General features: G+C 32.8%; 1 protein-coding gene across 1 annotated transcript; it reads right to left on the reverse strand.

Moving 5' to 3' along the window:
* Window positions 1-5,201: 5,201 nt before the first annotated feature.
* LOC133321696 (phenylalanine--tRNA ligase beta subunit) lies at window positions 5,202-7,309 on the reverse strand. The gene is made up of 4 exons (XM_061530780.1): window positions 7,139-7,309; window positions 6,848-7,064; window positions 5,422-6,782; window positions 5,202-5,353 (listed from the first exon to the last, which is right to left on the reverse strand). The coding sequence occupies exons 1-4, from the start codon at window positions 7,194-7,196 to the stop codon at window positions 5,202-5,204; spliced, it is 1,788 nt and encodes a 595-aa protein (XP_061386764.1). The 5' UTR covers window positions 7,197-7,309.
* Window positions 7,310-12,825: the final 5,516 nt, after the last annotated feature.

Below are 12,825 nucleotides of genomic sequence, written 5' to 3' on the forward strand. Positions count from 1 at the left end.
CAGGAATGCCGAACTCAGACATGCCTTTAAACACCTCTGAACGGATAGGGTTGTCGAATGCGGCTTTATAGTCGACGAATAGGTGGAATGTGTCGATGTGGTTTTCTTGGGGGTTTTTTTTCAGGATTTGGCGCAGAGTGAAAATCTGGTCTATGGTGGATTTGCCAGGCCTGAAGCCGCATTGGTATGTTCCAATAATGTCATTGACCATTCATTGCCTTCAGTCGTTCACACAGCACACTGGATAGCACTTTATATGCGATGTCAAGGAGACTTATTCCTCTGTAGTTGGCACATATCGTCTTGTCTCCATTTTTGTACACGGGACACAGGATGCTGGGGTTCCAATCGTGGGGCATGCATTCCTCTAGCCAAATTGTACAAATTGGCTGGTACATGCTCCTGACCAGCATCTGACCACAAGTCTTAAATAGTTCGGCAGGTAACCCATCGGCACCTGCTGCTTTATTATTCTTCAGCCGATTGATTGCTATTCTGACCTCATCTTGGCTAGGTGGTATACGCTTTATACCGTCATCTCTTATTGGTTTTGAAGTATCTTGTTCACAGCCACTATTTGATACCAGAAGCTTTTCAAAATGCTCCTTCCAGATGCTCAAAACGCTGTCTGTATCTGCCACCAGGCTTCCTTCTTTAACTCTACAGGAGGATGTGCCTGCGCCAAAGTCTTCGGTTTGGTGTTTTACTCATTGGTAAAATTTCCGGACTTCATTCTGACTCCTTACATCTCGAGTTGCTCACGCTTACAGTTTTCTTGTTATTTCTTTTTTTGAATATAGTGGGTTATTAACATGAAGCTATTTTCTAGCTAAAATCTCAAATAAAAACATATTTAAAATTTTGTCCGGTATTCTGGTTATGCTTTCACTTATTTTATTATGTGATGTAATATATTTTTTTAATTAATTTTTTCACTTATTTTTTCATTATTTTATGTAATAAATTTGAGTAATCATAAGTTGAGTAATCTGAGCTGAATATGTCTAAAAACAATTAACTTATGGGTGTTGAGACTTTATATTTTTTAAGTTACACTTTAGAGTTCCAATAATTTTGTTTTGTTCTAATGGATGGTGCTTGATACCTAAAATTTTGATCAATCTTGAATATTATTTATTGTTATTAAATATTCTTTCCTATTTAATAATTTTCTATTACATATATCTTACATGCAACTCATATATAAAAATTGTTATTATTTTATATACATACTCTTTAAAAATAGCTATTTTTAATATTTAAAAATAAATTGTTTATTCATGTCTTTATTTACGATCACCTTTTTCTTTTTAATATTACTAATTAAAAAAATACCATTTAACAATTATACTCTAAAAGCTGCAAGCAATGTTTATAAATGAAAGAAAAAATCGCTAAAATTACATTAAATTCTGAAAAAAAAAACAACAACAGTAACAAGTGACTTTATAAAATCTTATTATTAACAAGAATATAAAAAAATATTTATAAAATTTTGAATTGAAAAAGAAATATTCAAAAACCAAAAATTAAAATATAATAAATTAGTTACTCATCCTCTATTAATGGCGCCATAATGTTTGCTGGGTAGAAACAAAAAATAAATACACTCTCATTCATTCTCATTCCAATAAAAAAAATTTCAAAACCAAAATCTAACTAACTATGTAACGATCATATTCATGTTTTTTATTACTTAAAATTATATATTAAAAAATGAAATGATAACAATTAGAAATTAGTAGATATTGAAAGTATACAAAAATAAAAAAATGAATAATTAGGATTACAATCCTCAGAGAAAGGCCATACGGAAAACCACTATTATTACTTTATGACAAGAAGAGGAAACCCCGAGATAAAATGGGTGGAAAGTGGGGAAAAAATCACAGACTTGTATAAAAAAAAGCATTTGCTTCATAAAATGTCATTACTCGTAAAAAACTACGGGCAGATAATATATGCAAGAGTTATTGAAAAAGTAATAAAAAACAATATTACAATGCATATACAAATATTATTTAAAATACTATTTATTATTATATTATGATTATTATTATTATTAAAACGATAAAAAACCAAACCTAAAAACGTATATATTAATAATATATTACATTGAAACAAAATAAAACCAAACCGAACAACAACAAATATTATTATTGTATTAATAATATATTAATTATTATTATGATTATTATTAATATAACTATGCATAAAGAAGAAAAAATATAAAACAAAATGTGAAAACTGCAAAAAAAAAAAAAATAAAATGAAACAAAAAACACCGTATTCGAATCTAAGTATAACCACAAACAAAAAGCGTAGTTACAAGCCGACAGAAATCCCTCTTAAAAATAATAACAAATAACAACAACAAATATATTATTAAAATGCATTCTTATAGAAATAATGCAAAATAATTAATCTAAAACAAAAAAACATTTTGAAATTGCATTTAATTATTACTCCACAACAAAGTTAAATTGCAATTTCTCTATATACAAACTAAGACGAAATATAAAAGAAAATTAAAAACCATAAAACTGATAAAAACCGAAAAGAAAAATATTATTAAAAACAAATCCACTAGTAATAATATTAAACAGATAAAAATGAGTAAAGAACAAAAAAAAATGAAAACAAAAAAACACAAATGCTAAATAAAAACAACATACAAAGAAGAACAAGAGAATTATTGTTTTATTGGTGAGAGCTGAAAGAAAGGATGTAAGTTTATTTACCGGGGATTTGAGCGCTGAATGCTATTAAACTCGTCTACAGGTTGCGGATAATGAAAAAGTCAGTAGGTTACTGATATTCGTTACTCAGCCTTATTCAGGACACATCAATTCACCGTGAATTTGTTCGCTCTTTCCTTTAAAGTTACTCTGAACCAGAACTCGCAGCGATTTTTTCGCATTTTCACTTTTTCCTTATCTTGAATCAAGTTCGAAAGCGAAAAAATCGGTTTGGGGAAAAAATAGTTGTTCTGGATAACAGGGAATGGGAGAATGTGATGATATTTTGTGAGAAATGTATCTGTCTCTCCAAAAAAAAAATTTAAATATTCAGCCTTATTATGGATGTCAATTCCACGTGAATTTACTCGCTCTTCCCCTTCGACTTATTCTGAACAACATTTCACAAGGAATTGTTTCGCATTCTCGCTTTTGCCTTATTCTGAATCAAGTTCGAAGGCGAAAAAATCCGCTTAGGAGAAAAAATAGTTATTCTGGATTACAGAATGTGATGACATTTTGTGAGAAATTTTTCGCTAATACATTTAAATGGATCTGATCACAAAAAATATAAGTATTAAAAATATCTACACAATACTTATTTTATGATTATTTTGAATATTATATGTTTGCAATCATAAAATATGTTCTTTTATTTATAATCTGGTTGTAGTTGTTACACCAAATTGCATCAGAACAATAAACAGCTGTTTCAAATTCCGTTGTATGTTGCCACATTTATTTATTTTCTTTTAATTACAAAGCAGTTTTACCATTTCACATTCATATTGTAGAGATGAAGAAGGTAACCAGGTGACAGATACAGACAGCGTGTTGAGGATATGCAGCATTTTGAAAAGCTTCTGGTACCAATATGAGATGACGGTATAGAATGTATACCACCTAGCCAAGATGAGATCAGAATAGCAATCAATCGGCTGAAGAGTAATAAAGGAGCAAGAACCGATGGGTTTCCAGCCAAACTATTCATGACTGGTGGTCAGATGCTGGTAAGGAGCATGCATCAACTGATTGGAACCTCAGTATCATGTGTCCCGTGCACAAAAAGGAGACAAGACGATATGTGCACTATAGAGGAATTAGTCTTCTTCCCATCGCATATAAAGTGCTATCCAGCGTGCTGTGTGAACGACTGAAGCCAATGGTCAATGACATTATTGGACTGTACCAATGCGGCTTCAGACCTGGCAAATCCACCATTGACCAGATGTTAACTCTGCGCCAGATACTGGAAAAGACCCATGAAAATACATCGACACATTCCACCTATTCGTCGATGGCAAGATGCTAGTAGACTCGGACCAACTGTGGAACTTGAGAACTACAGCGTCGAGGTAGTTAAAGATTTTATATACCTTGGTGCCGCAATAAATAAAACTATTGACATCAGTTTTGAAATTCGGAGAATGTTAGTGTTGGCCAACAGATGCTACTATGGTCTAAGTAAGCAATTAGAAACAAGGCCACCTCCCGCCAGACCAAACTCACACTGATACTACCCGTGCTGTTATATGGATCTCGGAATATAGTCTTTCAAATCGCTTGGAAATCTTTTTTAAGCTCTGCTTATGGAACAACCGTTCTGTAACAAGCCAGCTAAGTAACTACGTAAATTATTGTTATAAAGTTTAAATAATAATAAAAATTAATAATTTTAAAAAAGAAATGGAATAAATAAATTATTAAAAAATATTACAAAATCAAATTAAAATTGGCAACGCGGATCTTTTTTCAAACACCATTTCTTGAAAATTCAAATCCGCATCTCGCATTTTTTGCTTCTCCCTATCCATACAGAATAAGGCTAGAGTGTGAAAGAGAAAAAAATTTCACAAGCGAGATCTCTCCCTAGCGAATACCCAGAATAAGGCTGATTGTGTCTACCCTTTTCTACTGCTGCTGGTTTGACTTCATCAGCACACCGCTGTCACGAACTCCTTTATAATCAAGAATAGTATCGAGTATATCCACAAGTTAGCCCAATTACAGCTAAAGGGATTCCTATTCAATGAGAAAGGAAAGGCAGTATGGGAAAAACTTCTTCCAAGAGACTTTGAACAAAAATTTCGAGACAAAAATATTGCAATTTTAAAAGAATAAGAATTTTGGATATAAGAATTTTGGACAGGTTTTCCATAAGAATTTTGCCATTTTCGGCTCTCATTTGGTAAAAAAGCCTTCCAATGAAAAATAATAAATATTTTACCACTTTTAGGTATATGATTATGATTTAAGGCTTAGAGCTTTATTATAATTATTTTCCTTTTACAGTGTGAATGTCATAATAAATTAATAAAAAGTAAGTTGTTGCAATTTTTAAGAATTTTCTTTTTTAATTGTTTATTTCAAACTCTTGTAAAATTGATTATTTCATTTGCTTAAATATCTCTTTACGCCACACCAAGCTAAAAATGCATTTCCAAGAATTACTACTCCATATGTTTACACAAATGGTTCAATGTTGAATTCTACCACCGAGCATGGTGTGGTCAATTCAAAGGCTTGTAAAACTGTGGGATGAAGTACACCAATTTTACCAATGGCAACATTGTTCAACATAATGTGGGCACAACGGCCGGGGAAATATGAAGGATCTACAGGGAAGAAAATGATTTATTAAAATTTAATTTTTATTTTGTATCATCAATTTTGAAAAACCTACCCTCAGCAGCTTGTAGATAATATCCAGTATTTTTAGAGTTCGATGATTTCCATGGTACCTCAAGCAATTGCATAACACGATCCAAGAGACCATGTACGACCTCAAAACCTGCAGTTTTATTGCAGTTAACAGCACACAAACGCCTTTCGTTGCGTGCTCCAACCTCAGTATCATCATCGGCCACAACAACATCACTAATTTCAAACAATTTCAAGGGCAGTGGCATTTTACGATTGGCCACCAGTGTCTTTAGTAGGCCTGGCAATAGAGTTGTTCTTACAACTTGGAATTCTAATGTCTTGGGATTTGCAATATGCACAGCTGGTATATTATCAATAGATTTATTCAATTTACGTGCAATATCATCACGAGAACACAATGTAAAGGTGAGGGCTTCAGTAAAACCAGCCTGAGCCACTTGTTCCCTGAGCTGTTCGGTTAATTTGTTCAATGGGTATTGTTTGGCAATGTGCATAAATGAAGGCAGCGACTTCGTAATGTTATTATAGCCAAAGGCAATTGCCACATCTTCATAAATATCACAGGCATGAATGACATCATGCCGAGTGGGTGGAATTTTAACTTTAATTTGATCACCATCAGCCTGACATTCTGCTTCCAAATACATGCGTGTCAACATATCGGCAATTTTTTCGGGACTCTCCGAAATACCAATGGCTAAGTTAGCCTTTTTGGCAGAAATGGTTTCTTCACGTACTTCCAATTCGGGATAGGTTACAGTGGTACCATCCGGCTGTATAACATCACAGGGTTCAACACTGAATTTTTCGTCGCAATGTGCTGAAAACATGCAGACAATTGTGTCCAACACAACCTTAGCTTTGGTTAAATCTGTGGCTGTACATTCAATGAAAACATTCTTGGTTTTCAATGAAATCTTTGAATGATCACCGTTAATGATGGGTGGCAATGACAAGACCACACCATTGGCATCATAAATTACTGGGTATACTGGTGAGTCACGTATAATGGGTAAATATTGTTTTAGTTGAGCATGAGTCGAATAGAATTCCATTAATTCATTGCCATTCATGGATTTGGTTTGGTTCAAGGGAACAAAGCTGATATCTGTGGGAGCACGAGCCTCATATGTAAATGGACCTTGAATGGTATCCAAATCGTGAGTGCCAATGGCCACCAGGGTACGTTTGCGGCAAATGTTTTGATGCAATTTATCTTGCAGATCAATGAAGGAATCATAGGCAGCCTGATTCAGGGTGATATTACGCAAAACTGCAGCCACAGCAAAGGGACGAATTTGGGCTGTTTCGGGTAAGATTTTCATAACTTGACGTTTGCCATCAGCTGGTTCCACAATCTTAAATTGTGGGGGTTTGATTCTTCAATTAAAAAAGAGAGATATTTAAAAATGTTTTTCAATACAACGCCCATTCTTAAAACTTACTTGCCCTGGAACACCAACAGACCGGTGACCAAACCCTCCATACACAACAAATCATAACGATTTGCCGGAATATCAATACGATAAATGATTTCCTCTGAAGCATCAGCAGCTCCAGCAGCATCATCACCCTGTTCACGGGTTAACATTTGTTTCTCTGTTGTGACTTCATCCAGTTCCAGACCGAAGGCAAAACACAATGTTTGAAACTCATCATCGGCTATAAAAGAAACCACAGACACACACACATATTAATTTTCCGTATAAATAGCGACTAATTTCTCTTGACATTACTGTATTTTTTGCCCAATGCCTCGAATAAGAGATCACGTTTAACTCCGATGGTCGGCATGTTTTATTTTATTGATAAATTCCAACAATATTTAACCCTTTTTCCTGGCCACGAATCCGGAGATGTCGGGGAAAAAATTGCACACGCGTTAAAAAGATTTGACAGCGGTTTGTTATTATGCTGCTTCTTATTGTTGTGGTAATGAGCACTGGGAATTGATAACACCACTGACTATACAACACTGTGATTCTAATTGGATTTGCTGGTGTTGGGAGTTTTTAGAATGATCGTTAATATTAAATTTATATTATAAATTAATGTTTTTGTATAATTACTAAATAAATATTCATATTATTAAATAATAAAAAGGAAAAATAATGCAAAATAAACTCTTATTTGCCTTAAAGGGGCAGTAAAAAAGAATAAATCTATTTAAATGTACTTCAAATTCATTGCTTAATACATTCAAATTGAATTTATATTTATTTATTATTAATTTGATTATGTCCTGCATTTTAACATTGAAGTGAAGGAATTATAAGGCAAATGATTAGGGCCTTAGGAAAGTAGTCACCACTATTTGGCCAAATGTCAAAATTTTGAAATTCATGAATTTTGTTTTGGGTATTGAAATTTGCAAGTAAACACTCCAAAACAACAAAACACATGTTTGTTATTGTAATATGTATGTGATACCACGTTATTACGGTGAGTCACTGAAGTCACATTTTAATATAGAATTTCGCGATATGTTTTATGTTATTTACATGAGTTAATTGATCGACCTTAAAACAAAGTGTATTTACTAAAAATGTATTGGACAATCGACGCCTTGATATGTTCTCTGTCTGGAATATTGCGACCGTTCATAAATGTCAGAGTTATTTTCGAGTGTTATTAATTGAATGCAAAAATGTAATAAAAAAATAAATTTGTCTCACCTTCAACCAAAAAGGATACATTTTGGTCCACTATTTGGGGTAGCCCTTATTGAACGGTACACTCCAATTTTGATTTTTTGATTATATATTGGATGTGAAATCTTCGTACCAAAAACTATCTATTTGACTTAAACGAAACATCCATCATTTGATACTTTGTAATCTGTGAACATAGCTCTACAAAACGTGTTCAAAAATTATTATAATAAATGACCGCCATTTTCAATTCGATTTTCAAAATTTTTCTTTTTTCTTGCAGAATCGTAATCAGCGATGTTCTAATTATGGCCAACAAAATGGGATATCTGGCCCTGTTCAAAATACTTTGTTGGTGTTGAGATTTTATGACGGACATGATGGGAAAACTCTCCACAGATCAAATTCTATTGTTATAATAAATAGTTTTCTGATAAGTATTTTGTATTTGAGATTAGGCTAAGCAAGAGTAGTTTAATTAGAACCTAAGGATAAATATATTACAATAAAGTTAGTGCCTTACAACCACTCAGGTTCTTAGTGGGGAAGTGCTTAAAGAATTGGATCGATAAGTCTCATCTGCCAAACATTATATATGCTTGGTTCAAATATTAGGTTATGCAAAGTTTGGTTTTAATCGTAATTATATTCGCCAAAAAACGTAACCCACAAATTGAAATTATACAGGAGAAAGTTTGTTTTAATATATTCAAACATTCAAACGAATTAAACCCAAATATGTATTTTAACTGGCTGTGATCTATAAAATGTACGTCCTCTATAAGTCGTATATTTCTAAAATTTGTCATCTTTAAACTCCTTGTACATTAGAACTTTTTACCGGGTTAACCTACTTTATGAAGATTTATTTGACATATATGCAAAGGAAATGACAATTGAAACCCACTGGGTTAACGAAATCCGGTTAAATGTAAACGTACTATTAGTCATCTGTATTTTTAAAACCTTGATCATGCTTTAACTATTTTTCTGAATTTTAAAAAGCTTTTAATATTTTATTACAGTTCATTTTCATTCCAAATTTATGTTTTCAATGTCTATCCGGTCACTAAAATCTAAATGAAATTTCAGCCCTATCTCTTCACACAAAAACAATTTGTAAATAAACTATTTGGTATCATATACCATTTAGTACTTTTTGTGTAATTTCCAAAACTACGTCAATCCTACATCCATAAGGTAATTTTAATTCCTAAATTCTGGAGTCCAGCTCTATCCGTTTACACATAATCAAGTTGTACCAAATATAGTATCATTTAGTACACATAAGTACTATGCTTCCATATCTCAATTCTATATTCCAACAGCAGCCATTATTCCAAATTTTTGGTTTCCAGCTCCCTCCGTTCTAGTAGTACCGTTTAGTACTTTTCGTACACATAAATACGAATTTCCAAAGATGTCTCTATAGATCAATCTTCAACAGTAATCTTAATCCCAAATTTCAGGTTTTCAGCTCTATCCTTTAAAGCATAATCCAAATTGAACTAACTTTAGTACCATAAAGTACTTTTCGTACCAATAGGTACGAATTTCCTTAGTACTTTTCGTACACATAAGTACGATTTTTTAAAGCTACCTCAATGCTGTACTCCAATAGTATTCCTAATTTATATTTTCAGGATTCCATCTCTATACATTCAACTAAATGCAAATAGTACCAAATTTAGTACCATTTTCTACTTTTAATACACATAAGTACGAATTTCTTATTTCATATAAAATTTTAAGATTCCAGTTATATATATGTTCAATATATATAAAATTTGAACTAAATTTAGTACTTTTAGTACACTTATATGTCGAATTTCCAAAACCCCTTTTGTACATCTTTCTAACTTTCAATTAGTGACCCACATTCCAAATTTCAGAATTCTAACTCTTCCCGTTCGTCAGATACAAAAGGTTACCACATTTTTGGTACATTTTAGTACTTTTCATACCCTTCTAGTTCGAATTTCCTGTCAGTCATTCACTTAACACTAAGCCCTTTTATAAGCCTTTAAAATATGTATTCTCGTACTCAAAAAGTTCAAGATTCTTGCAATTTATATCGATGATTATTATTTTTTGTAAAATATGTAAAACATTTTGATCGCTTTATAGAATGGTAACGAACATTATAGGCAATTTTCGAAATCTAATTGGTAGGACTCGGGTACACCTTCCCATCGATTTTTTTATATTCCAGTTTTAAATACGAAGAAAACATGTTGTTAAAATTTTCTATGTTTGGAAAACAAACTTATTGTAAGAAAAAACAGTTCGGAGGGAGCTTGTGACCCTTGCGTATGTTCCTACAGATTTTTTATAGTAAACGAACTACACTTATTAGTATATGAATAATTATAGCAACAAATGTTGCGGCTCATCAAATGATCCTACTCTTCCTTATGATAGTTTTTTCAATAATTGCATTTTAAAGAACCTTGTTAAGGCGAAAGGGTGGACAAATGATGTTTGTAAAATTCTTTTGAGATGATTGCCGAATTGTGCACAAAACACATGACCTTGTTAGCAAATAATATCGTATGTCGGCATATTTTTAACAAAATTTACTCTATAAGCGGCAAATTTGTAAAGGTTCTAATTATCGCATTTCAAAGAGTTCAATTGGAAGAAAAAAATAATTGCAATTATTACACACTAATGATCCTTGTTAACTTGTCGATTGATAAATGATTTGTTTGTACAAAATATGGTAAGGATATTTTTACCATTTGATTTTAAGTAGATCACTACTTCCGTTTGGTGGGCGGTAACTACCACAAACTAGAGCACTCATGACCGACAAAGGGGATGCCGAAACGGAAGATGTGTGAAAACATCACACTAGCAGGATTTCGTCATTGAAATGAAGGTCCTTTGCTGCATGTGATGGATTAGATGTTGTTAAAACAACATTAATTTGAAGGTGAGAAACTAACAAGTGTTCAATGGGATATGTGCAAAAAAAAAAAAATTATCTTGGAGACATAAGTTTTCCCAGAGGTGTTATTCTGCACAGTCGATGGGAATATTATAATTGTTATTGTCTGGATTTGTTGTTTTTTTCTTTTTCTGTCCCTTCCCTTGATTAACAAGAAGTCAATTGCTACTTTAACACTTGGACACTTGTTGAAAAGATTTTTTAGGTTCTGGATGCAGACCCAAGAGTCGCCAAATAGAAATACAGCATGTCAACAAGATGTCTTACACGGAAGAAACATACACACACTTGTTTCTTGGCTTGTTTATCCAAGGAATTTTTATGTTAATCCCAATCAAAAACAACAACAATATCTAACCATGGGAGAAAGGACATTGATTGTCCTTGTATGTTCACAATTTTCATTTGGCAACCCAATATGTGGCAAAATTGAATTTTAAATTAAACACAAACATTTATTTTTTTCGAAAATAATACCTTCTAAGAAAAATTAGCCTTCCTTCAAGAGGGCTGCTGACAATGTACCTGACAGTGTAACAAGTGTAAGGATACCCTTGTTGTCACAGTGACACAACAACAACAACAACTTAATTCCCAAAGGTCCACACACAATTGTAATTGATAGGATGTTTATTCAGGGCAAGGAGAGGAAAGTGAAATCTTCGATTTTTTTGAAAAACAATTTTCAATTTGAATAGAATTGAAAATTGACCAGCCACTACTAGATCACAATCTTTCTTATTGACATCATTTGACTCGTTGTTGTTGTTTTTATTTTTTTCATTGAGCCTTGTAAACCTCCAGCATTGTTTTTGTTGTTATGAAATTATAAATTAAGATTTCAGGATTTTTTATTCAGTTAGCCCTGGTTCTTGGGCTGTGTTGACAGTTTACACTTACTGTTGTGTTGCCATTGTTGTGTGTTCACCATGTAATTCTATCTGATCACAGTGATCAGATCCTACAGATCATCATCATCGTCAGTTCGCTCGCTCATCCCTTGGAATGAGATTACTGACTTCATACCGTTTTGTTGTTGCTATTGTCAACCTTGGTTTTTTTGTTTGTCACTTACTAAAGTTACCATCATTCCCTCAATCCCCTTTCCATTACCCTGTGAGGTCTTCATTTTCAACATCGTCATCATCATCTTTATCTTCTTTTTCCAATAATTTAATTCGATATTTAAATCGACAATTAACAAGAAGCTAAAAAGGGAAAACAGTAATCCTAGCTGTGAGCCGGCCCACACACAACGAGTTGTCACTTTCACCAGATTTACATTTTTTGTTTGGTTGTCACTGTTGTCGAATTCTTTGAAGGATGAAAAATTGTAATTTTGAAATTAACCACAAGGACATTAATTGACACATTGTGTGGATAGTTGATTTTATAATTAGGATAAAAGGATCTTTCTTCGATGAAAAATTAATTTCTGTTGAAGCTGAGGTCAAGTGTATTGTATGATGCGATAACTAGACCCCAATTATGGAACGATATAAATTTTGCATGAACTTTTGCTTCTGGTCCAAGACGTCTGGCCGAAGACGACACATATAGCTTTCGGTAATGATCGGAGGATCGAATTGACCAAGAACTTTAGGTTTGTTTGCTTCGCAATATTCGACGAGTACGCCAGTACAGTGTCGTCATAAATCATAAATGCAAATCATCATAAATGCAGAAACATAGATCTTATTAACACTAGATTGCCGAAGCCAGTCATTTTGACCGTTCTTCAATATCAAGTACAAAAAAACAGGGTGCGTAAAAATTCGTTCGCTAATGATACAAAATACTCTTTTTGGACTCATTTTGCAAA

The sequence above is a fragment of the Musca vetustissima genome, unplaced genomic scaffold (assembly GCF_032173495.1).
Source record: "Musca vetustissima isolate MV318-11 ecotype Yass unplaced genomic scaffold, APGP_CSIRO_Mvet_v1 utg75198, whole genome shotgun sequence".
Lineage (NCBI taxonomy): Eukaryota > Metazoa > Arthropoda > Insecta > Diptera > Muscidae > Musca > Musca vetustissima.